General features: G+C 42.0%; 1 protein-coding gene across 1 annotated transcript in view; it reads right to left on the bottom strand.

The window, feature by feature from the left end:
* PITPNM3 (PITPNM family member 3) overlaps positions 1-26,186 on the bottom strand; it is a 793,517-nt gene that overhangs the window by 253,536 nt on the left and 513,795 nt on the right. The window contains exon 5 of the mRNA XM_040423477.1: positions 25,423-25,658. Within this exon, the coding sequence (XP_040279411.1) occupies positions 25,423-25,658 (236 nt within the window). The remainder of the gene's footprint in view (positions 1-25,422; positions 25,659-26,186) is intronic.

Raw genomic sequence — 26,186 nt, 5'->3', positions numbered from 1 at the left:
ATGTACAGTCCTCAGTAGATTTAAAAGGTAGCCGCGCTGCCAAGCACAAAGTTGTGCTGCACATATGGAAATACTTTTTAATATACTCACAAGAGTCGTTAAAATTCAGGCATTTAAATATAATCTGTAGCACAGCCCAACCCGGGTGCTACAGATTTTATTGTTTAAATGCCTGAATTTTAACAACTCTTGTGAGTATATTAAAAAGTATTTGAGAGATAAAGATTGGTTGAACTTCACTATGTGCGGCAAAACTTTGTAATCCACAGGAGGAACTCGGACGATAGAGATTGCCTTTTGGTGGAAGTCTGTGTCATAGCTACACAAAAAGAACTGTTGCTTTTCCTTAACTTTGCACTCTGATGCTTTGAAGTGTGTATTACAGCACGACTACCTTTTAAATCTTCTGAGACTTATTGTGAAAATCACCCCCATCACACGGTTGGTCTGCGACACCGAAGAAGATTTGAATTCCCGCAGTGGTGACTTTATAACTAGAGTTGAGCGAATCCGAACTGTAAAGTTCGGGTTCGTACTGAACTTTACGATTTTTTCCACCCGAACCCGAACATTTACGTAAAAGTTCGGGTTCGGTGTTCGGCGATTTCTATGGCGCTTTTTGAAAGGCTGCAAAGCAGCCAATCAACAGGCGTAATACTACTTGCCTCAAGAGGCCATCACAGCCATGCCTACTATTGGCATGGCTGTGATTGGCCAAGTGCACCATGTGACCCAGCCTCCTTAAAAGCTGGACTCACGTAGCGCTGCACGTCACTCTGCTCTTCACTAGTGTAGGGATAGGTTGCTGCTGCTGTGAGGGAGAGATTAGGCAGGGAGAAATACAATGAAGTCCTGAAATTCTGCACATCTACAGCTGAGAATCATCGATCTTTTGTGGGTGCAGAGCACACAGGTTTTGTGCCTGCCCTGAGCATTTCTTTCAGACACTTTTTTCAGTGGTCATCGGCGGCCATTTTACCGCAATTGCAGTGCACCAGTACAGCATTGCATGATCTGACTCTTGTCTTCAGGCCATAACGCTCTGACCCAATCTGTGTGTAACAGAACCAATTTTGAAGTAGCTGAACTAAAGCTATTTTGCTGGGAATCTGTCATTTTAACCAGCCCATATACACCGCTGTGACACTATCTGTGTGTGACCAAACCTATTTATAAGTAGCTGAACTAAAGCTATTTTGCTGAGAATCTGTTATATTAACCAGCCCATATACACCGCTGTGACACTATCTGTGTGTGACCGTACCCATTTAGAAGTAGCTGAACTAAAGCTATTTTGCTGAGAATCTGTCATATTAACCAGCCCATATACACCGCTGTGACACTATCTATGTGTGACCGAACTTATTTAGAACTAGCTGAAATAAATTTATTTTGCTGGGATTTTTTCTTATTTACCAGCCCATATATACCGTTCCCTTTATTTTTTATTTCTTGCTTGGCGGAACACTAACCATGAGGAAAAATTCTTAAGGGACGCGGTCATGGTCGTGGTGGTGTTGGAGGAGCCACTGCTGCAGGGAGACGACGTGGCCGTTCGGGCCCAGCTACACGTCCTAGTAAACCAACTACTTCGGGTCCCAGTAGACGCCAGAATCTCCAGAGATATTTGGTCGGGCCTAATGCCGTTCCAAGGATGGTAAGGCCTGAGCAAGTACAGGCGATAGTCGATTGGGTGGCCGACAGTAGATCCAGCACGTTCACATTATCTCCCACCCAGTCTTCTGCAGAAAGCGCACATTACCCCCGTGCAGATCAGGGAACCTGTCTGAGCCTCAAGTCATGCAGCAGTCTCTTATGCTGTTTGAAGACTCTGCTGGCAGGGTTTCCCAAGGGCATCCACCTAGCCCTTCCCCAGGGGTGGAAGACATAGAATGCACTGACACACAACCACTTATGTTTCCTGATGAGGACATGGGAATACCACCTCAGCATGTCTCTAATGATGACGAAACACAGGTGCCAACTGCTGCATCTTTCTGCAGTGTGCAGACCAAAAAGGAGATCAGGGAGGAGGACTGGGTGGAAGACAATGCAGGGGACGATGAGGTCCTAGACCCCACATGGAATGAAGGTCGTGCCACTAACTTTCAGAGTTCGGGGGAAGAGGCAGTGGTGATACCGAGCCAACAGCGCAGCAAAAGAGGGAGCAGGGTGCAAAATCAGAGCAGCCGTGGCAAAGACAGTTTTTCTGCTACTAGCCATGGCCACCAGGGACCGAGCACACCAAAGGCAGCTTCAAGGAGTTCCCTGGCATGACACTTCTTCACACAATGTGCTTACAAGACCCGAGTGGTTTGCACGCTGTGCCATCAGAGCCTGAAGCGAGGCATTAACGTTCTGAATCTTAGCACAACCTGCATGACCAGGCATCTTCATGCGAGACACGGGCTGCAGTGGAGTAAGCACCTTCAAAACCAAGAAAGGGCTCAGGCCTCTCCTGCTCCCTCTTCTGCTGCTGCCTCGGCCTCTTCCTCCGCCTCTGGAGGAACATTGGCACCTGCCACCCAGCAAACAGCGGATGTGCCACCAACACCACCACCAACATCACCAAGCATCTCCACCATGTCACACGGAAGCGTTCAGCTCTCCATCTCCAAAACTTTGGAGAGAAAGCGTAAATTCCCACCTAGCCACCCTCGATCTCTGGCCCTGAATGCCAGCATTTCTAAACTACTGGCCTTTGAAATGCTGTCATTCAGGCTGGTGGAGACGGACAGCTTCAAACAGCTCATGTCGCTCATGTCGCTCAGCTCATGTCGCTTGCTGTCCCACAGTACGTCGTTCCCAGCTGCCACTACTTCTCCAGGAGAGCCTTGCCTTCCCTGCACAACCAAGTATCGGATAAAATCAAGTGTGCACTGCGCAACGTCATCTGAGGCAAGGTCCACCTAATCACAGATACGTGGACCAGTAAGCACGGCCAGGGTCGCTATATCTCCCCAACTGCACACTGGGTAAATGTAGTGGCGGCTGGGCCCCAGGTGGAGAGCTGTTTGGCGCACATCCTTCCGCCGCCAAGGATCGCAAGGCATCATTCTTTGCCTCCTGTTGCCTCCTCCTCCTACTCGGCTTCCTCCTCCTCTTCTACCACCTCCTCATCCGGTCAGCTACAGACCTTCACCACCAACTTCAGCACAGCCAGGGGTAAACGTCAGCAGGCCGTTCTGAAACTGATGTGTTTGGGGGACAGGCCCCACACGACGCAGGAGTTGTGGCGGGGTATAGAACAACAGACCGACGAGTGGTTGCTGCCAGTGAGCCTCAAGCCCGTCCTGGTGGTGTGCAATAATGGGCAAAATCTCGTTGCAGCTCTGGGACTAGCCAGTTTGACGCACATCCCTTGCCTGGCACATGTGCTGAATTTGGTGGTGCAGAAACCACTTAAGTGAACACCGTAAAGAAAAAATAATAATTTAAAAAAAGCAATTTTTTTCACATTACATAACAAAAATTGCAAAAGCAAGTGATCAAAAAGGTGTATGCCCCCCAAAATAGCACCAATCAGACCGTCACCTCATCCTGCAAAAAATGAGACCCTACCTGAGAGAATCGGTCAAAAAATAAAAAAGCTATGGCTCTCAGACTATGAGACACTAAAATATGATTATTTTTTGCTTCCAAACTGCTATTATTGTGCTAAAGTGAAAAAAATAAAAAAAAGTATACGTATTAGGTATCGCCACGTCCGTAACAAACAGCTCTATAAAAATATCACATGACCTAACCACTCAGATGAACACCGTAAAAAAAAAAATGTATGTGTAAAAAAAAGACATTTTTGTCCCATTACATCACAAAAATTGCAACAGCAAGTGATGAAAAAGGCGTATGCCCCCCAAAATAGTACCAATCAGACTGTCACCTCCTCCCGCAAAAAATGAGACCCTACCTGAGAGAATCGTTTAAAAAAATAAAAAAGCTATGGCTCTCAGACTATGAGACTCTAAAACATGATTATTTTTTGCTTCCTAACTGCTATTATTGTGCTAAAGTGAAAAAAATAAAAAAAAGTATACATATTAGGTATTGCCACGTTCGTAACGATCTGCTCTATAAAAAAGTCGATTCTTATGATATGTAAATGACGCTGTAAGGAGCCCAGAGGGGCGTTCTTCTTTCTCCACGGTGCCCAGAAACGCCCCTCTGAAGTGCCGTGCCCGGCTAAATTTGAAAACTAATAACGCCTCCAAGTTCATCTAAATCGCCTCCCAGAGGCGCGGCTAAGTGCTCAACACCCCCCCTCCTCAGCGCCGCGCTCTGCGGCAAACACCCCGATCCTCCTCTCGCCGGCATCCCAAATCCCGCGCAGGCGCAGTGCCGACAGTCATCTTATCATAGCCCAGGAAATCGCCGGCACTGCGCCTGCGTGGGATTTGAGATGCCGGCGAGAGGAGGACCGGGGTGTTTGCCGCAGAGCGCGGCGCTGAGGAGGGGGGGTGTTGAGCACTTAGCTGCGCCTCTGGGAGGCGATTTAGATGAACTTGGAGGCGTTATTAGTTTTCAAATTTAGCCGGGCACGGCACTTCAGAGGGGCGTTCCTGGGCACCGTGGAGAAAGAAGAACGCCCCTCTGGGCTCCTTACAGCGTCATTTACATATCATAAGAATCGATTTTTTGAAGAAATGACAAGACTGACAATCAAAAGAATAAGACAGATGGAAAAAAGGTACTCTGTTAAACATGGATTCATGAAAAAAAAAATTGGGTAAATTGCTAGTGACAGATTCCCTTTAACTTCAAATGGCTATGGAAGCACAGTAACTCCACAGAGATGCAAACACTAGCAATCCACAACAAGACTGAAGCTATAAACCGCACAGCATGGTGAGAGAAGCCACAATAAATAGGGACGGTTAAATGACCACATAAGCAACACCTGAGGCAAGGGGTGTAGCCAATACCAGAAACAACACAGACACAAATTGATCCACAAAGAACCTGTCAGATTAAACCACGTTTTTCCAGTCTTACTGATCACCTGGAACCTGGCACGGGAACGTCCATGACACCTACCTGTCCAGAAACAACTAGCGGTGCATAACTTCATAGAGGCAGCAGCAGGCAGTCAACACCCAGTGGTGGGAGTAAACTGACATACTTGCTGGTGTGGAAATTTTTCATCAAGTTGCCAGAGGACGTCAGTCTGGCTGTATATAGGAATAGGATATGTGGGCAGAAGGTGAAGCATGGTCAGGGTACCAATGTTAGCACCACGGCCCTGCGTCAACACATTGAGCATCACTATAAAGTGTCTTGGAAAAACTATGGCACTAATGTAGTGGTACAGCCTGAGGCAGCAACCTCTGCATCTCCCAGCGGCCTGCAGCCGTTCTCCAGCAGTCAACGCTCCACCAAATCAGCAGAAGGGAGCAGTGTTTCCTTCCCATTTTCTACTGGTCCTGATGTTCCTCCTCCTCCTACTCCTCGTCACGCATTTTGCCAGCAATTGGTCACAACAGACAACAGTATGCGTGCATTCATACAACGGTGAAGTAGCTGAACGTGCTCCTGGCCAAGTTGCTGGTACTGCAGTCCCTCCCCTTTCATGTGGTTAACTCTGCCCATTTCAGAAAACTGATGGTTTCTGCCGAGCCAAGGTGGAAAGTTCCAAGCCGCCATTACTTCTCTATAAAAGCTGCTGTACCAGCCCTGAACACGTATGTTGAGCAGAAGGTGGGCCAGTCCTTGAGTCTGTCGGTGTCTGGTACGGTTTACGGCAGTGCCGACGTGTGGAGCTGTAACTATAGTCAAATACAATAGATGTTCTTTACAGCCCACTGGGTAAATGTGGTTCCTGCCCAGGCACACCAGCAACTTGGACAGGTGATGGCAATGCTGCCTACACGTTCTTGTGCTGTGATTCCAGCCCCAACATCCCCCTCTGCCTCCTCATCCTCCACCTTGTCCTCAGACTCAACTGTAGGCAGTTTTGAGTGGTCCTCCAGCATACCACCTATGCAGATCACAGTGGTGTCACGCTGATCTGCACCTGGCCAGCCTGGGCAAACTAAGTAACACCGGGGATGAACTGCTCCGCATCATCAACATAAAAACCGAATCCTGGCTGTCTCCTTGCCAACTGAAAATACAAACCTTCGTCACAGATAAGGGGAGAACATTCTATCACTGTTGCATCAGGGACAGCTAGCCCATGCATCCTGCATGGCACACGTCTTTAACCACCTCCGGACCGCTGTACGCACAGACGCGTCCTGGAGGTGGTTGATTCATTCCTCCTGGACGCGCCGGCGCGTCCTCTCGCGAGACGCGAGATTTCCTGTGAACGCGCGCACACAGGCGCGCGCGCTCACAGGAACGGAAGGTAAGAGAGTTAATCTCCAGCCTGCCAGCGGCGATCGTTCGCTGGCAGGCTGGAGATGTGTTTTTTTTAACCCCTAACAGGTATATTAGACGCTGTTTTGATAACAGCGTCTAATATACCTGCTACCTGGTCCTCTGGTGGTCCCCTTTGTTTGGATCGACCACCAGAGGACACAGGTAGCTCAGTAAAGTAGCACCAAGCACCACTACACTACACTACACCCCCCCCGTCACTTATTAACCCCTTATTAGCCCCTGATCACCCCTGATCACCCCATATAGACTCCCTGATCACCCCCTGTCATTGATTACCCCCCTGTCATTGATCACCCCCCCTGTCATTGATCACCACCCCTGTCATTGATCACCCCCCCTGTCATTGATTACCCCCCTGTCATTGATCACCCCCCTGTAAAGCTCCATTCAGACGTCCGCATGATTTTTACGGATCCACTGATAGATGGATCGGATCCGCAAAACGCATCCGGACGTCTGAATGAAGCCTTACAGGGGCATGATCAATGACTGTGGTTATCACCCCATATAGACTCCCTGATCACCCCCCTGTCATTGATTACACCCCTGTCATTGATCACCCCCCTGTAAAGCTCCATTCAGATGTCCGCATGATTTTTACGGATGCACTGATAGATGGATCGGATCGGCAAAACGCATCCGGACGTCTTAATGAAGCCTTACAGGGGCGTGATCAATGACTGTGGTGATCACCCCATATAGACTCCCTGATCACCCCCCTGTCATTGATTACCCCCCTGTAGAGCTCCATTCAGATGTCCGCATGATTTTTACGGATGCACTGATAGATGGATCGGATCCGCAAAACGCATCCGGACGTCTGAATGAAGCCTTACAGGGGCGTGATCAATGACTGTGGTGATCACCCCATATAGACTCCCTGATCACCCCCCTGTCATTGATTACCCCCCTGTCATTGATTACCCCCTTGTAAAGCTCCATTCAGACGTCCGCATGATTTTTACGGATCCACTGATAGATGGATCGGATCCGCAAAACGCATCCGGACGTCTGAATGAAGCCTTACACGGGCGTGATCAATGACTGTGGTTATCACCCCATATAGACTCCCTGATCACCCCCCTGTCATTGATTACCCCCCTGTAATGCTCCATTCAGATGTCCGCATGATTTTTACGGATGCACTGATAGATGGATCGGATCCGCAAAACGCATCCGGACGTCTGAATGAAGCCTTACAGGGGCATGATCAATGACTGTGGTGATCACCCCATATAGACTCCCTGATCACCCCCCTGTCATTGATCACCCCCCTGTCATTGATCACCCCCCTGTCATTGATCACCCCCCCTGTCATTGATCACCCCTCTGTAAGGCTCCATTCAGACATTTTTTTGGCCCAAGTTAGCGGAATTATTATTTTTTTTTCTTACAAAGTCTCATATTCCACTAACTTGTGTCAAAAAATAAAATCTCACATGAACTCACCATACCCCTCACGGAATCCAAATGCGTAAAATCTTTTAGTCATTTATATTCCAGATTTCTTCTCACGCTTTAGGGCCCCTAGAATGCCAGGGCAGTATAAATACCCACATGTGACCCCATTTCGGAAAGAAGACACCCCCAGGTATTCCGTGAGGGGCATATTGAGTCCATGAAAGATTGAAATTTTTGTCCCAAGTTAGCGGAACGGGAGACTTTGTGAGAAAAAAATTAAAAATATCAATTTCCGCTAACTTGTGCCAAAAAAAAAAAATTTCTATGAACTCGCCATGCCCCTCATTGAATACCTTGGGGTGTCTTCTTTCCAAAATGGGGTCACATGTGGGGTATTTATACTGCCCTGGCATTCTAGGGGCCCCAAAGCGTGAGAAGAAGTCTGGTATCCAAATGTCTAAAAATGCCCTCCTAAAAGGAATTTGGGCACCTTTGCGCATCTAGGCTGCAAAAAAGTGTCACACATCTGGTATCGCCGTACTCAGGAGAAGTTGGGGAATGTGTTTTGGGGTGTCATTTTACATATACCCATGCTGGGTGAGAGAAATATCTTGGTCAAATGCCAACTTTGTATAAAAAAATGGGAAAAGTTGTCTTTTGTCAAGATATTTCTCTCACCCAGCAAGGGTATATGTAAAATGACACCCCAAAACACATTCCCCAACTTCTCCTGAATACGGAGATACCACATGTGTGACACTTTTTTGCAGCCTAGGTGGGCAAAGGGGCCCATATTCCAAAGAGCACCTTTAGGATTTCACAGGTCATTTACCTACTTACCACACATTAGGGCCCCTGGAAAATGCCAGGGCAGTATAACTACCCCACAAGTGACCCCATTTTGGAAAGAAGACACCCCAAGGTATTCCGTGAGGGGCATGGCGAGTTCCTAGAATTTTTTATTTTTTGTCACAAGTTAGTGGAAAATGCTGATTTTTTTTTTTTTTTTTTTCATACAAAGTCTCATATTCCACTAACTTGTGACAAAAAATAAAAACTTCCATGAACTCACTATGCCCATCAGCGAATACCTTGGGGTCTCTTCTTTCCAAAATGGGGTCACTTGTGGGGTAGTTATACTGCCCTGGCATTCTAGGGGCCCAAATGTGTGGTAAGGAGTTTGAAATCAAATTCTCTAAAAAATGACCTGTGAAATCCGAAAGGTGCTCTTTGGAATATGGGCCCCTTTGCCCACCTAGGCTGCAAAAAAGTGTCACACATCTGGTATCTCCGTACTCAGGAGAAGTTGAGGAATGTGTTTTGGGGTGTCATTTTACATATACCCATGCTGGGTGAGAGAAATATCTTGGCAAAAGACAACTTTTCCCATTTTTTTATACAAAGTTGGCATTTGACCAAGATATTTATCTCACCCAGCATGGGTATATGTAAAAAGACACCCCAAAACACATTCCTCAACTTCTCCTGAGTACGGAGATACCAGATGTGTGACACTTTTTTGCAGCCTAGGTGGGCAAAGGGGCCCATATTCCAAAGAGCACCTTTCGGATTTCACAGGTCATTTTTTAGAGAATTTGATTTCAAACTCCTTACCACACATTTGGGCCCCTAGAATGCCAGGGCAGTATAACTACCCCACAAATGACCCCATTTTGGAAAGAAGAGACCCCAAGGTATTCGCTGATGGGCATAGTGAGTTCATGGAAGTTTTTATTTTTTGTCACAAGTTAGTGGAATATGAGACTTTGTATGAAAAAAAAAAAAAAAAAATCATCATTTTCCACTAACTTGTGACAAAAAATAAAAAATTCTAGGAACTCGCCATGCCCCTCATGGAATACCTTGGGGTGTCTTCTTTCCAAAATGGGGTCACTTGTGGGGTAGTTATACTGCCCTGGCATTCTAGGGGCCCAAATGTGTGGTAAGGAGTTTGAAATCAAATTCTGTAAAAAATGACCTGTGAAATCCGAAAGGTGCTCTTTGGAATATGGGCCCCTTTGCCCACCTAGGCTGCAAAAAAAGTGTCACACATCTGGTATCTCCATACTCAGGAGAAGTTGGGGAATGTGTTTTGGGGTGTCATTTTACATATACCCATGCTGGGTGAGAGAAATATCTTGGCAAAAGACAACTTTTCCCATTTTTTTATACAAAGTTGGCATTTGACCAAGATATTTCTCTCACCCAGCATGGGTATATATAAAATGACACCCCAAAACACATTCCCCACCTTCTCCTGAGTACGGAGATACCAGATGTGTGACACTTTTTTGCAGCCTAGGTGGGCAAAGGGGTCCATATTCCAAAGAGCACCTTTCGGATTTCACAGGTCATTTTTTACAGAATTTGATTTCAAACTCCTTACCACACATTTGGGCCCCTAGAATGCCAGGGCAGTATAACCACCCCACAAGTGACCCCATTTTGGAAAGAAGAGACCCCAACGTATTTCGTGATGGGCATAGTGAGTTCATAGAAGTTCTTATTTTTTGTCACAAGTTAGTGGAATATGAGACTTTGTAAGAAAAGAAAAAAAAAAAAAAATCATCATTTTCCACTAACTTGTGACAAAAATAAAAAGTTCTATGAACTCACTATGCCCATCAGCGAATACCTTAGGGTGTGTACTTTCCGAAATGGGGTCATTTGTGGGGTGTTTGTACTGTCTGGCCATTGTAGAACCTCAGGAAACATGACAGGTGCTCAGAAAGTCAGAGCTGCTTCAAAAAGCGGAAATTCACATTTTTGTACCATAGTTTGTAAACGCTATAACTTTTACCCAAACCATTTTTTTTTTACCCAAACATTTTTTTTTTATCAAAGACATGTAGAACAATAAATTTAGAGCAAAATTTATATATGGATGTCGTTTTTTTTGCAAAATTTTACAACTGAAAGTGAAAAATTTCATTTTTTTTCAAAAAAATCGTTAAATTTCGATTAATAACAAAAAAAGTAAAAATGTCAGCAGCAATGAAATACCACCAAATGAAAGCTCTATTAGTGAGAAGAAAAGGAGGTAAAATTCATTTGGGTGGTAAGTTGCATGACCGAGCAATAAACAGTGAAAGTAGTGTAGTGCAGAAGTGTAAAAAGTGGCCTGGTCTTTCAGGGTGTTTAAGCACTGGGGGCTGAGGTGGTTAATCTGGTTGTAACTCGGTTCCTGAAGACTTCCACCCAACTGCAAGACGTCTTGAAAATGGCCAGGAAACTGCATGGTTTTCAGGCACTCTTACATTGAAAAACACGCCCTCCTTTGGGCTCTAAAGGCAGGATAGTGTTCCCCAACATTGCCTTATATGCGACGTTTCTACACATTGGAACTCCACCCGCCACATGTTGGACCGACTGTATGAGCAGAGGAAGGCCGTGAATGATTTCTTGATGATGCAGTTGGACAGGGGTACTCTGTGTAACTTAGATGTTAGCCAGTGGTATCTCATGCATGACACCAACCCTTTTGGGAGGCCACTTTATTTGTCAGTTGCCAGAACTATGGGATGAATGATGTCCTTCCACTCCTTCACGTGCAGGAGCAGATGCTAATAAATCTGGCTGGCCAGGGGACAGGAGACGTGGCACTTACATCTCATGGCCACCAGAGCCCTGTGGGGCCTGAGCTTTCAGAGGAGGAGGATGAAGAGGATATTAACACCTGCCCAGGAAATGTATACACAAATAGGTGGCTTATCTACACAAGGCCGACAAACCGTGGCAGTATGCAGTAGAGATGGAGGCAGGGAGTCCCTCCAAGTCCCTTGCACAAATGGCCAGATACATGTTGAGATGCTTACATTGTGACAGCTGCATTATGACCATTTGGCAGAGGGATGACTACTGGCCTATTAGGTCAGTTGGTCGCTGCCTATGTGCGCCATTGCCCATTCTCACGAAGGTCTGACCAGGGGGGATCCTCTGTACTCCACTGACATGACTGCTGGCGGGGGTGGGGTGCAAGAGCAGCACCAGCTCCGTCAGCAGAGTCTGTAATTTCTGATGAGCATCTTTCATAGCCCCTCCCTTCTACTCCGAGTGACAGCTGTAACATCCAACCACCCCACTGCAGCCATCCCTGAGCGCAGAGGGGGAGGGGCTGTGAAGCTGTTAAATGCAGACAGCAACTTCACAGTGAAGCTACAAACCCTAGTCGCTTGCAGGGGCAGAATCTGGCAGAATGAATGTTCATATACACACTACTCCCTTATAAAATAAAAAATAAAATCTGTTTAAAACTTATGTTTGTCCTGCACTCCCCAGCCCCTACCTTATGCTGTCAGCAGTTTTTCATGGCCAAAACTGCTGACAGATGTGCCCTGTGTCTTCTCTTTTTGAGTCAATTCTTTGTTTTGGCTACAAAAATGTATTATACAAAGCACAAACTCGGCTTAACCACTTTTTACTTCTGGTTTGGCTTTCCTTTTAACTGGTGAAGAGAAACTCTGGACTTCAGTTGGTTGTTTCATGAAGAAAATCCTATCTATATGCTTTAGTAGGGCAAATAGAAGTCATAGAGGGGAGTCTTTGAGAGTGATTCCTGTTCTAGCAGACTTGAACCATCCTTGTTTTACAATACCTGGATGACCATTAATCTAAATGGACACCATGTAGTGCTATGTACATTTTCCTTCAGCAGCCACTCTAGGGGACATTTCTGGCTGGCCACAGCTTTTTCTTTCAGAATGAGGAATTTGCTGGGGTGCTGAAGGAGGGTGTCTGCATTTTGAAAATAAGTTGTCTCTGATGAGATCACCTATTTTAGGCATCTATAGTGCAATTGTTGATGGTTTTCTTTATCAGAAAAAGGCCATGATATTATTTCCTGATACATAAAAAATCATTCCACAAATCATTCCACAAATTTACTAATTGGGCTTTTGGTTTTCCTGTCTACATAATTTGCTAATGTCTACACAAATGTGTTCATATAGTTCTACTAACCAAATACAGTATACTCCTTTGGTCATACATTTGACTGGTTGATACATGGGCATCTGAAAGAACCCGACCATGATTTAAAGGAGTTAGCCACTTTAAAAGAACCCAGGCTGAATAGGCATGGTGTGCACTTGAGCTGCTTGTCACAAGGCTCCTATCTGACCGTCTTCTGGCTATATAAGAATTTCACTGGCATAGTCACTGCATCTATGGTTACCAAAATAGCAGTGGTCATGAGGTTTACACACTTGACCATTTTCCTACCTATACGTGCATCCATGGCCACATCCTCCTCTGGATCATTCGAAATACTGTCTGGTGTCTGTACAGAAGAGGATGGAGTTGTAGACAGGTTGACAAGATTACCAGATGACAGCTGCCATTTTAGTCCCCACGGATGTGGCGTTCATGACAGTGAGATGTTTGCATAATTAGGGGCCGGGCAGTGTGAGCCCTGAGACAAGCAGCACAGGTGCGCTGAAAGGTAGGTATCTGATTACTGTGGCACAGCATGGACTGGCATGACTATTCAGCATGGATTCTTTGAAAGTGGCCTACCCCTTTAATATATACAGTGCTGCCCATAATTATTCATACCCCAGGCAAATTTTGACTTAAAGTTAATTTTATTCAACCAGCAAGTAATTTTTTGACGGGAAATGACATAGGTGTCTCCCAAAAGATAATAAGACGATGTACAAGAGGCATTATTGGGGAAAAAATATAATTCTCAGCTTTTATTTCAATTTGAAAACAGCTGTGGTGGTGGCTCACTCCTAATTACCTATGGAATGGTGCTGCCAACCCAAGGGAGAGGACACCCTACCTCTCAAAAGTGAAATAGGGAATAAAAATATATATTGGGCGAGCACTCTAACATAAAGCACACATTTAATCAAGGTAAAAACAGATACATAAAAGGACTAAAAAATACATCAATAAATACCACAATAAAGAGACTGATGAATATTTGAATAAATATTAGCAGTGCCCATAAGGGCTATTCTACTATGTGGCACTTGTGGCACTTGAGATTCCTTGTAAGGCCTAGTATTGTGTCCTTAGATTTTTCAGCAAAGATTCACAAAAAAAACGTAATTGTAGTTGTTATTCACTTTCTTAGGTTTTATAGGTGCCTTTGTAACGCTGGAAAGGTTAGTCTATAGTCCACAAATCGCACTCACAATCGGCTTATAAGGTGGTGTTGTTTATACAAAATAGTCAAGTCCTGATAATGTTCCTTATACTGTAGGTATAGTCAATACTATTCAAATTCAGTCCGGAGGTTTTTTGTCAGGATGAGGATGATGTTCAATCGAAAAAATGGATAACGGTAATCTCGGCCGTTCAGCCGCTTACCTCCTCCTTCCAGGGATAGTCCACGTGTGTCTGCTGGTGTTTGTCGGGGGGCGAGTGATGTGGGAGACTCCGGCGTCTTGCGTCGCACTCCTCGATAGCCGCACTTGCAAGTTCTCGCGGGATCACACTCACGTGACTTCCTCTTTCGTCCGACGATGACGTCTCTACTGTGTCGATTCAGTAATTCGATCTTCCAGATATTATGATAATGTCTCCATGGCCATGCAACTAGAAGTATTTCGACAGGTGTATGGCGTTTACCAGACGCGTTTCGGGAAATGTGACTATCCCTTTCTCAGTGGTTACGCTACACCTGTCTGTATCCACCTTATATACTCTGTAGAGCTGTCATCAAAACCTGGACGCCGGATCTTGAGTCCAAACTTTAAAATTCGGTACTTCCGATTTTTTTACTTATATTTATTAAGGACTTCCGATTTTTTGGTAGTTCTTCAAACTTCCGATTTTTTGGACTTCTGATTATTTATTTTCTTTAAGATATCAAATTTTTTAGAGTATCGATTTTTTAGAGACTTTACATTTTTTCTAAACATGTGGTATTTTTCTTTGTTATGATTTTCTCATGGTTTTATTTAAAAATAGTGAGATATTAGAAGAGAAAAGAATGCATTCACCAAATACTTCATATATAGCCACATCGTTTTTTCAGCATTTCTAGTGTTTAAAAACATGGTTTAAACAATGTTAAAACAGTATTAAAACTATTAAGAATGTGGATTGCTTCTTACAGTATCAGCATGGGGTAGTGATGGGTCATGTTTTCACATATTGCACATATTTAGTTTTCACATATTTCTCATATTTAGTTGTCAGAGGGTGGAATCAGGAACATGGCTCAGTGGTAAAAGAGGCGGGGGCCCCAGGTCAAGGGAGGGTCGCAGTGCCGATACACGGCCAGACATGCGACCCCCCATTGAACCGGGGGCACCCCCCTACAAGAAGATAAAAAGTTCCAGCTCCGAATTCAGCCCTATTGGTAACAGACTCCCAAACTCATAAATTTGTCGGGATTCCTTCCTGGACATCTGCTTAATAAAATTCCCTCCTCTCCAATGTTGGTCTACCTTTCCCAGTGCCGTAAAGACGAGACTGGCTGGGTCGCTATTGTGGACCTCTTTGTAGTGTTTGGATAGAGAGTGTTTCTCATATCCTTTTTTGATGTTCGCTATATGTTCAGCCAATCTCGTCTTTAGTAGTCGCTTGGTCCTGCCAATGTACTGTCTATTACATGGGCACTGGATCAGGTAGACCACACCGGTGGAGTTACACGTGAGGCAATCCTTGATCTCCCAGACAAATGTATTCTGTGTAGAAGGGACTGTGGTAGTCTTACGTGGTTTGTTATTAATTTTGCATGCAATGCACTTGCCACATTTAAAGAACCCCTTTAAATCCATCCAAGTCCCCAAGAGGGATCTCTTCTTGTTTCTGGGTTTAACAGAGGGGGCTATTTTAATTCCAAAATTGGGTGCCTTAGTAAATGTGACATTTGGGGATGTAGGTAAGAGATGGCCTATCACCCTATCATTTAGGGATGTAGGTAAGAGATGGTATATGATGTATATGATGCCAATGTGTCTTTACTATTTGTTGTATTTTTCTATAATCGTCGTTGAAGGGAAGGATAATCCTACTGTTTATCTCTTCAGTTTACCACTGAGCCATGTTCCTGATTCCACCCTCTGACAACTAAATATGAGAAATATGTGAAAACTAAATATGTGTAATATGTGAAAACATGACCCATCACTACCCCATGCTGATACTGTAAGAAGCAATCCACATTCTTAATAGTTTTAATACTGTTTTAACATTGTTTAAACCATGTTTTTAAACACTAGAAATGCTGAAAAAACGATGTGGCTATATATGAAGTATTTGGTGAATGCATTCTTTTCTCTTCTAATATCTCACTATTTTTAAATAAAACCATGAGAAAATCATAACAAAGAAAAATACCACATGTTTAGAAAAAATTGAAAGTCTCTAAAAAATCGATACTCTAAAAAATTTGATATCTTAAAGAAAAAAAATAATCAGAAGTCCAAAAAATTGGAAGTTTGAAGAACTACCAAAAAATCGGAAGTCCTTAATAAATATAAGTAAAAAAATCGGAAGTACCGAATTTTATAAAAAATCGGAAGTACCGAATTTTAAAGTTTGGATTCAAGATCCAGCGTCCAGGTTTTGATGACAGCTCTACAGAGTATATAAGGTGGATACAGACAGGTGTAGCGTAACCACTGAGGAAGGGATAGTCACATTTCCCGAAACGCGTCTGGTAAACGCCATACACCTGTCGAAATACTTCTAGTTGCATGGCCATGCAGACATTATCATAATATCTGGAAGATCGAATTTTTTAATCGACAAAGTAGAGACGTCATCGCCCGACGAAAGAGGAAGTCACGTGAGTGTGATCCCGCGAGAACTTTGAAGTGCGGCTATCGAGGAGTGCGACGCAAGACGCCGGAGTCTCCCGCATCACTCGCCCCCCGACAAACACCAGCGGACACACGTGGACTATCCCTGGAAGGAGGAGGTAAGCGGCTGAACAGCCGAGATTACCGTTATCCATTTTTTCAATTGAACATCATCCTCATCCTGACAAAAAACCTCCGGACTGAATTTGAATAGTATTGACTATACCTATAAGGAACATTATCAGGACTTGACTATTTTGTATAAACAACACCACCTTATAAGCCGATTGTGAGTGCCATTTGTGGACTATAGACTAACCTTTCCAGTGTTACAAAGGCACCTATAAAACCTAAGAAAGTAAATAACAACTACAATTACGTTTTTTTTGTGAATCTTTGCTGAAAAAGCTAAGGACACAATACTAGGCCTTACAAGGAATCTCAAGTGCCACAAGTGCCACATGGTAGAATAGCCCCTTATGGGCACTGCTAATATTTATTCAAATATTCATCAGTCTCTTTAGTGTGTTATTTATTGATGTATTTTTTATTCATTTTATGTATCTGTTTTTATCTTGATTGACATTTTACCTTGATTAAATGTGTGCTTTATGTTAGAGTGCTCGCCCAATATATATTTTTATTCCCTTATTTTACATTTGAGCAAAAAATGTCCAGTTCAAAATTATTCATACCCATCTCAATAATCAATAGAAAAGTCTTTATTGGCTATTACAGCAATCAAACGCTTCCTATAATTGCAGACCAGCTTTTTGCATGTCTCCACAGGTATTTTTGCCCACAGGTATTTTTGCCCATTCATCTTTAGCAATGAGCTCCAAATCTTTCTTGCCATCACCCTGAACTTTAGCTCCCTCCACAGATTCTCAATTGGATTCAAGTCAGGACTCTTACTGGGCCACTCCAAAACGTTAATGTTGTCTGCTAACCATTTCTTCACCACTTTTGCTGTGTGTTTTAAGTCATTGTCATGCTGAAATGTCCACTGGTGCCCAAGGCCAAGTTTCTCTGCAGACTGCCTGATGTTGTCGTTGAGAATCCTCATGTATTTCTCTTTTTTCATGGTGCCGTTTACTGTAATTAGGTTCCCTGGTCCATTGGCTGAAAAACACCCCCAAAGCATTAGGTTCCCACCACCATATTTGACAGTGGGGATGGTGTTCTTTGGGTTGAAGGCTTCTCCTTTTTTACGCCAAATGAAGGAAACATCATTGTGACCAAACAATTCAATTTTTGTTTCATCTGACCATAACACAGAAGACCAGAAGTCTTCTTCTTTGTCCAGATGAGCTTTTGCAAAGGTCAAGCGAACTTTTGTGTGCCTTATCTAGAGAAGTGGAACCCAGCAGTGTGCAGTGTCCGTTGGATTGTCTGCCTTGAGATATTGCCACCAGCAGAGCCCAGATTTACCAGGATGGCCTTGGTGGTGATCCTTTGATTATTTTTCACCTCTCTAACTATCCTCCTAGCCAGCACAGGAGTCACTTTTTGCTTCCGACCACGTCCTCTGAGATTTTCCACAGTGCGGAACATCTTGTATTTTTTGCTCAAATGTAAATAAAAGCTGAGAAATGTTTTTTTCCACAATAATGCCTCTTGTACATCGTCTTATTATCTTTTGGGAGACACCTATGTCATTTTGAGTCAAAAAATTACTTGCTGGTTGAATAAAAGTAACTTTAAGTCAAAATTTGCCAGGGGTATGAATAATTATGGGCAAAACTGTATATTCCATGCATGCTATTTATGGCAGCAATACGAACAACAGTTGACATTTGTAGAGTACATATCCGCTTTAGAATCAGAATCAGACAGGATAATTTTTTTTTTAAATTAAAGCCACATGAAATACATTGGATAACATACTGTTACCTTAGGCTATGGGTTAACTGCCTTCATATAAACATGCATGTATTACAATGTATTTCCGTAAAGATATTGTATCTTTTTCCTTTCTCCTTTATTGCTAGATGATATGAGCTTTCCCTCGCCATTGTACATGATGGAACACTGATATCATGTGGTAGTTATTTACTTTTGCACATATATCATTATTATATCTCTATTTTTCCTGTGTTTTAAGACAGTTACATTTCACATTCACCCTAAAAGGGATGGCCATCTAGGACTTCTATGAATCCGAATCCCTGAACTCCAAAATTGAACCTGCATATTTCATACTAATGATGGGTTGTGCATGCGCTATGAGGGTCTATTGTGGTCTTCATGTGCAGCACAGTGATAAGTTCAAAAACCTATTTAAGAAAACAACAAAAAGGCCCATTTATCTGAAAACACTAAAACGCGCATTCATATTCTGAGAAGCAGAAATCGCTGAAGCTTTTCACTTTGAAGCACAGCATGTGATTAGGAAGCAAAATGCAAAGCAAGGCTGCTTTGTAATATTCAAAAGGGAGTTGGGCTATTTATTTTTTACTTATTGGAACTGCTCTTAGCGCTGTGTGATGTGTGAAAAGCAATACTGATTTGTGGACCATTATTTTTTGCACTGTAACTGAAGCCTAATATGGGGCTTTATCTTTTAGTTTCGTATGTTCGGGGCATTGAAACTTGCTTGAGGAATTCAGTGTCTCAGCTATACACATTCAAGTCGCTAACATTATGTCCCACCAAAAAGCAATGGGCTTCAGAAAAACTGAATGCAAGACTTTTTGTACCTTACAAATGCTTCCATGCAATACTTTATATTACTTTATATTACTAATGCAGGGTGACTCCTAATGCCCAGGGTAGGGCTGTATGAGGTACATACACCCTTCCCTCCCTGGTGCATATTGGTAACCAGGGGTTGACACTGAAATCTCAGGCCCGCTTTTTAATAAATGTACTGGCGCCTCAATCATTGGCATAATATTTTGAGTACATTTGCTCACATTTAAAGTAGATAGTGATTCTACAAAATATTCCCATAAATTTTTTTATTAGATTGGTTTTCACTATTATTTTGAAAGGATTTCCCAACATCTTTTTACTGCTGTCCTATCCTCTGGATAGGACATCAGTATCTGATCGGTGAGGATCTGGTGACCTATCCAGAGGATAGGACAGCAGTAAAAAGTACTCAGAAAACCCCTTTAACCCCTTCATAACCTCTGCCATATATGTACTGTGGAAGTGGATCTTTAAACATGGTGCCCGTTCACACGCTTAGCGGGTGCCATAGCTGCTGGGTTTCTGCTGTTTCAAACTGCAGAGACCTGCGGCACATGTATGCGATTAGCCATAAGGCTGATCGCATACATTTCATCCCTCAGATGCTGTGCTCCAGCCGGATGAGATCTGGGAACATGTTAGGCTATACTAATAGTCTGAAGCCTCAAGCAGGCTTCGGCAGCTATTAGTGGAGTATACAAATACAGGCCACTAGGTGGCAGCACTGAATTGTTATATTGAAAATTAAATGTTCAAATATGGCTATATAGCCATCAATGAACACCATGGGCAATCTAATGATTGCCAGTTATACTCACCAAGGGTGATTTAAAAAAAAAAAAAAAGTTAGAAAAAAGTTTAAAAAAAATATTAAAAATATATAAAAGTTGTAATCACCCCCCTTTCCCCAAAACCAAAATACTTAACCATTAAAAAAAATACACATCACGGGCATCATCGCGTGCAAAAACACCCATACTATTAAAATATGACAATATTAATTCCATACGGCGAATGGCGCAATGGAAAAAATAAAAACATCCAATTAGCCATTTTTTGTCACTTCAACTCCCCAAAAAACTTTTACAAAAAGTGATCAAAAAGCCACACACACTTCAAAATTATCTCTGTACGCATAACTACAAAAAAGTTATAGGGGTTAGAATATGGTGATGGAAAAAAAAGTTTTTTTTTAAGGTTTAACTTATTTTTTTCAGTATTATAACGCAAGAAAAACTATACAAGTGTGGTATCATTGTAATCGTACGGACCTAGAGAATGAAGGTAACAGGTCAACTTTATATAAAACGAACAGGCACACCCCCTTCTGATATTGCAGGAACACAGTCCAAGGGGAATCAAATATACTTTATCCACCTCACATCAACCCATAGGATATAAACGTCCTATGGGTGGATGTTTAACTCTGAATGGACGTTCTAGAACGTCCATTCAGAGATCGCAGCTACACGCTAATCGTGCAGCTACAGAGCGGGTTGCCAACTGTCAGTGACAGCAGGGCAACCCAGAGAGAAGGCAGGGACAGTTCCCAGGTGTCCCTGCCTTCTAGATCGCTGAATACACAGCCCTCACCGAGCGCTGTGTATATAGAGCAGCAAGTGCTATGTGCTGCCTGTTCCGGCCCGGCGGTCATGTGATCGCTAAGGCCGGGTGAGTGTAGGAGCTGTCGAGTCTTTCACAGACCTCGATCAGCCCTGCACTGAGGCTGTACAGCGCTGTATACTGCTGTACAGCCTCTCTGGAGGGTGTATTTCCTCTGCAACTGGGGCTACTATGTTAGCCCCAGTTACAGGAGAAATCAATAGTGAAAAAAAAAAGAAAGAAAATGAAGTCAAATGTTCCCCAGAGGTCTTGTATGACCTTATGGGGGGACACAAAGTGTAAAATAAAAAATATAAATAAATATATCACATGATCCATCTTGTCCGATAAACACCATAAAAAATAAAAAATTTCAAAAAAGCAATTTTTGTCACCTTGCAACACAAAAAGTGCAACACAAAGTGATCAAAAAGGCGTATGTCCCACAAAATGGTACCAATAAAGCAGTCACCTCATTCCGCAAAAAATGAGCCCCTACATAATAAAATCGCTAAAAAAAACAAAAAATTAACATTAAAAATGCTATTTTTGTGTTAAAGTGAAATAAAAAATAAAAAAAGGACATATAAGGTATCGTCGCGTCTGTAACAACCAGCTCTATAAAAATATCACATGACCAAACCTCTTAGGTGAACGCCGTAAATAAAATAAAATAGAAACAGTGCCACAAAAAAGCCATTTTTTGTCACCTTACATCACAAAAAGTGTAATAGCAAGCGATTAAAAAGTCATATGCACTCCAAAATAGTGCCAATCAACCATCTCATCCCGCAAAAAATGAGACCTTACATAAGACAATCGCCAGAATATGGAGTCACTAAAACATGATTTCTTTTTGTTTCAAAAATGATATTATTATGTAAAACTTAAATAAATAAAAGAAAGTATACATATTAGGTATTGCCACGTCCGTAAAAACCCTGCTAACCCCTCAGGTGAACACAGTCAAAAAAATAAAATAAAAACTGTGCTAAAAAAAAACACTTTTTTTTGTCACCTTACATCACTAAAAGTGCAACACCAAGCGATCAAAAAGGCGTATGCCCCCCAAAATAGTACCAATTTACCGTCACCTCATCCTGCAAAAAATGAGCCCCTACCTAAGACAATCGTCCAAAAAATAAAAATAAACTATGGCTCCCAGAACATGGAGACACTAAAATGTAAATTTTTTTCAAAAATGCTGTTATTGTGTAAAACTTAAGTAAATAAAAAAGTATACATATTAGGTATCACCGCGTCCGTAAGAACCTGCTCTATGAAAATATCACATGACCTAACCTCTCAAAAAAAAATATAAGGTAGCAAAAAAGCCATTTTTTGTCACCTTGCATCACAGAAAGTGTTATAGCAAGCGATCAAAAAGTCATATGCACCCCAGAATAGTACCAATCAAACCGTTATCTTATCCCGCAAAAATTATACCCTACCTTAGACAATCGCCCAGAAAATAAAAAAAACTATGGAGACACTAAAATGTTTTTTTTTAAATTTTTTTTATTGATATGATTGTGTAAAACTTAAATAAATAAAAATAGTATAGATATTAGGTATCGCTGCGTCTGTAAGAACCTGCTGTACAAAAATATAATGTTACCTATTTTTTGTCACCTTACATCACAAAAAGTGTAATACCAAGCAATCAAAAAGTCATATGCATCCTAAAAAAGTACCAATCAAAACGGTCATCTCATACCGAAAAAAATTAGCCCCTACATAAAACAAAAAAAATTATGGCTTTCAGAATGTGGAGACACTATGGCTTTCAAAAATGCTTTATTATGTAAAACTGAAACAAAAAAACAAAAAAAGTAGTCATATTTGGTATTGTAAGCGTCCGTAACAACCTGCTCTATAAAAATAGCACATAATCTAACCTGTCAGAAGAACATTGTAAAAAACAAAAAATAAAAACGGTGCCAAAACAGCTATTTTTTGTTACCTTTCCTCACAAAAAGTGTAATATAGAGTAACTAAAAATCATATGTACCCTAAAATAGTACCAACAAAACTGCCACCTTATCCCGTAGTTTCCAAAATGGGTCACTTTTTTTGAGTTTCTACTCTAGGGGTGCATCAGGGGGGCTTCAAATTGGACATGGTGTCAAAAAACCAGTCCAGCAATATCTGCCTTCCAAAAACCATATGGCGTTCCTTTCCTTCTGCGCCCTGCCGTTTGGCCATACAGCAGTTTATGACCACATATGGGGTGTTTCTGTAAACTACAGAATCAGGGCAATAAATAAAATGAGTTTTGTTTGGCTGTTAACCCTTGCTTTGTTAGCGGAAAAAAATGATTAAAATGGAAAATCTGCCAAAAAAGTGGAATTCTGAAATTTCATCTCATTTTTGATTAATTCTTGTGGAACACCTAAAGGGTTAACAACGTTTGTAAAATCAGTTTTGAATACCTTGAGGGGTGTAGTTTCTAATTGGGTGGTTTCTATTATGTAAGCCTCACAATGTAACTTCAGACCTGAACTGGTCCTTAAAAAGTGGGTTTTTGAAATTTTCTGAAAAATTTCAAGATTTGCTTCTAAACTTCTAAGCTTTCTAACATCCCCAAAAAATAAAATGACATTCACAAAATGATCCAAATATGAAGTAGACATATGGGGAATGTAAAGTAATAACTATTTTTGGAGGTATTACTATCTATTATAAAAGTAGAGAAATAGAAATTTTGAAATTTGCAAATTTTTTGTAAATTTGGTATTTTTTTTTATAATTAGAAATTAGAATTTTTTTTACTCAATTTTACCACTGTCATGTAGTACAATATGTGACGAGAAAACAATCTCAGAATGGCCTGGATTAGTAAAAGCGTTTTAAAGTTATTACCACATAAAGTGACACAAGTCAGATTTGCAAAAAATGGCTCTGTCAGGAAGGGGGAAATGGCCTGGATGTGAAGTGGTTAATAGGTAAAAATGTGTATCTTATACATATATTCTAGAACAAAATGAAAAGTAAGGCCTCATGCACACGACCGTTCTGTTTTTTGCAATCCGCAAACCGTGGATCTTCAAAAACGGAAGCCACCCGTGTGCCTTCCGCAATTTGCGGAACTGAACGGGCGGCACATTGTAGAAATGCCTATTCTTGTCCGCAAAACGGACAAGAATAGGACATGGCAATTTTTTTTTGCAGGGCCACGGAATGGAGCAAAGGATGCAGACATATATATATGTTACTATAGAAAAGGATTACTACCAACGATCACTACTATTCTATATAATTGCTAACCGCTCCAACTAACGTGGTATATAAATGTGTATTACTTCACTAACGACTATCATTACTCAACATTATTACTAACCGCCTCAACTAACGCTGTGCAGACTGTGTATCAATCCTTCATTGCTAAGCACGGATTAGGCTACTTTCACACTAGCGTTGTTTGAATCCGGCGTTCAATTCCGACACCGGAACTACCCGCCGGATCCGGAAAAACGTGTGAAAACGGATTACATTTGAATCCTGATCAGGATTTGGATCACAATGAAAAAATGCATTGGAAAAAACGGATCCGCCATTTATGGACTTTAACTTTTAAAGTCTATCTCGCTCATGAGAATGCTCTTTCTCTCTCTCTTTCTCTCTCTCTGAAACTTTTGCTTTTCTCTTGCTTTTTCATCGTAGTATGTGACTACAACCTACTCTGGCACACAAGCAAGCATCATCAGCTATCAGCCAATCACAAAGCATCTTATTGTATTATATGTGATTGTCTGACAGGGATGAAGAGGTAACCCCTCCTACTCTTGACAGGCTGTATCGGCAAAATGAAAGCAATTATCAGCTCACTACTCTAAATGCTAATAGTAGTCCAACAGAAAAAGATTTACCGTGCCACTGCTAAAACGTTCAAACTTTATTGCAGAAAATCCAAAAATCCATTAAAATGCAAAAATCGGTAACTTGCATCGGGTTTCGGTCAAAACATCAGGTCAGGCAAAAAACTACAAAAAGCCTCCACTCCAAGGCTGTTGTGTCACATACTGTGACACAATCTAAATGTATTGCTGCCAAGGTACATAATTCTGATCAGTGCAGAAACTACCCAACTCCTCAAAATAGACCTTGGCTTATTATGTTAAAACATAACTTTTACTAATTATGGTTAAAAAATATCCCACAAAGTGCTCAAAACAACGGTGAAAAAAGATTAAAAGACAATTAGAAAAGCTAAACAGGATAGACAATAACCGGTAATCAATGGAATGGTCTTACCAGTTCCCTGATGATATATTCAGGTGGGTATCTACCTTTCAACCATCCTTAGTATATAGTAGACGATTTATGCAGTGCAGAAACTACCCAAACCTCATCTCAGTTCTAAAGATATGTGTCCTGTGTTTTCTTCAAATCTTAAAATGTTAATGTATTATCTGAAGTGATAACGAATGGCTAATAATAAAATAATAATAATAATAACAGGCTAGAGGCTAATAATAAAACAATTCCTGCTTTTCATCTTTGTCTTTCTAATATGTTGAAATGTATGTATTATTACATTCTGGATTCATATATTTTATTCTAGATTATTACAAGTTTAAATTCTTACTTGTAAACCAGTGAGAAGGCTTCAGAACATATTGCAGGACATGGGACCAATTTAACTAAGATATGTCCAAGAGCTGCTGGAAAATGAGCTCTGGTCACCTTCTCGAATACTGAGCTGAAGGTGTTGAGATCGGCCATCTTGCTGTTGCTATCCCCTCCTCCTGTGTCTAGTATACTGCCACCATGAAGGACCAGAGCAAGGACATGTGTCTTACAGCTATCTTGGGAGACCACATCCTAATGGGAAAAAAACAAAACAAGTAATGACATTTTGATTTTATGTTCCAAGTTAAACTATGTTCACATCTGCGCTGTAAAGATTTCCTTTACACTTTATTGTTTTTCCTGTCAAAATGTTGGAGAATTTGGAGGAGCTCGTCAGCTCGAAGTATTCAACTGGTAGATAAAGGGGCTCCCTGGCTCTGTAAAGAGAATTTTCATACTTACCTGCCTCCTAGCCTCTCTGATTCTCTGCTCTGGTTTCCATAATGCCCTGGTCCCTGGACTGTTTACATCTGGCACTGCATGGTCATGGTGAGATGCTCTGCTGCAGCCGATAACTGGCTTCAGAGGTGACGCGGCCAAAAGCAGCATATCACCACTGAAGCCAGTTATTTGCTTCTGAGGAGCATGTGACCATGCACATGCAGTGCAATATGTACACAGTCCAGGGACCAGAACATGGACACGTGGGAGCCAGAGTGGAGCATGGGAGCAGGTATCTATGAATCTTCTCTTTACGGAGGTAGTCTGTGGGCATTAGAT

The sequence above is a fragment of the Bufo bufo genome, chromosome 3 (genome assembly GCF_905171765.1).
Source record: "Bufo bufo chromosome 3, aBufBuf1.1, whole genome shotgun sequence".
Taxonomy (NCBI): Eukaryota; Metazoa; Chordata; class Amphibia; order Anura; family Bufonidae; genus Bufo; species Bufo bufo.
Note: the sequence above shows the minus strand (reverse complement) of the source record. Positions and strands in the feature narration are given on the sequence as shown.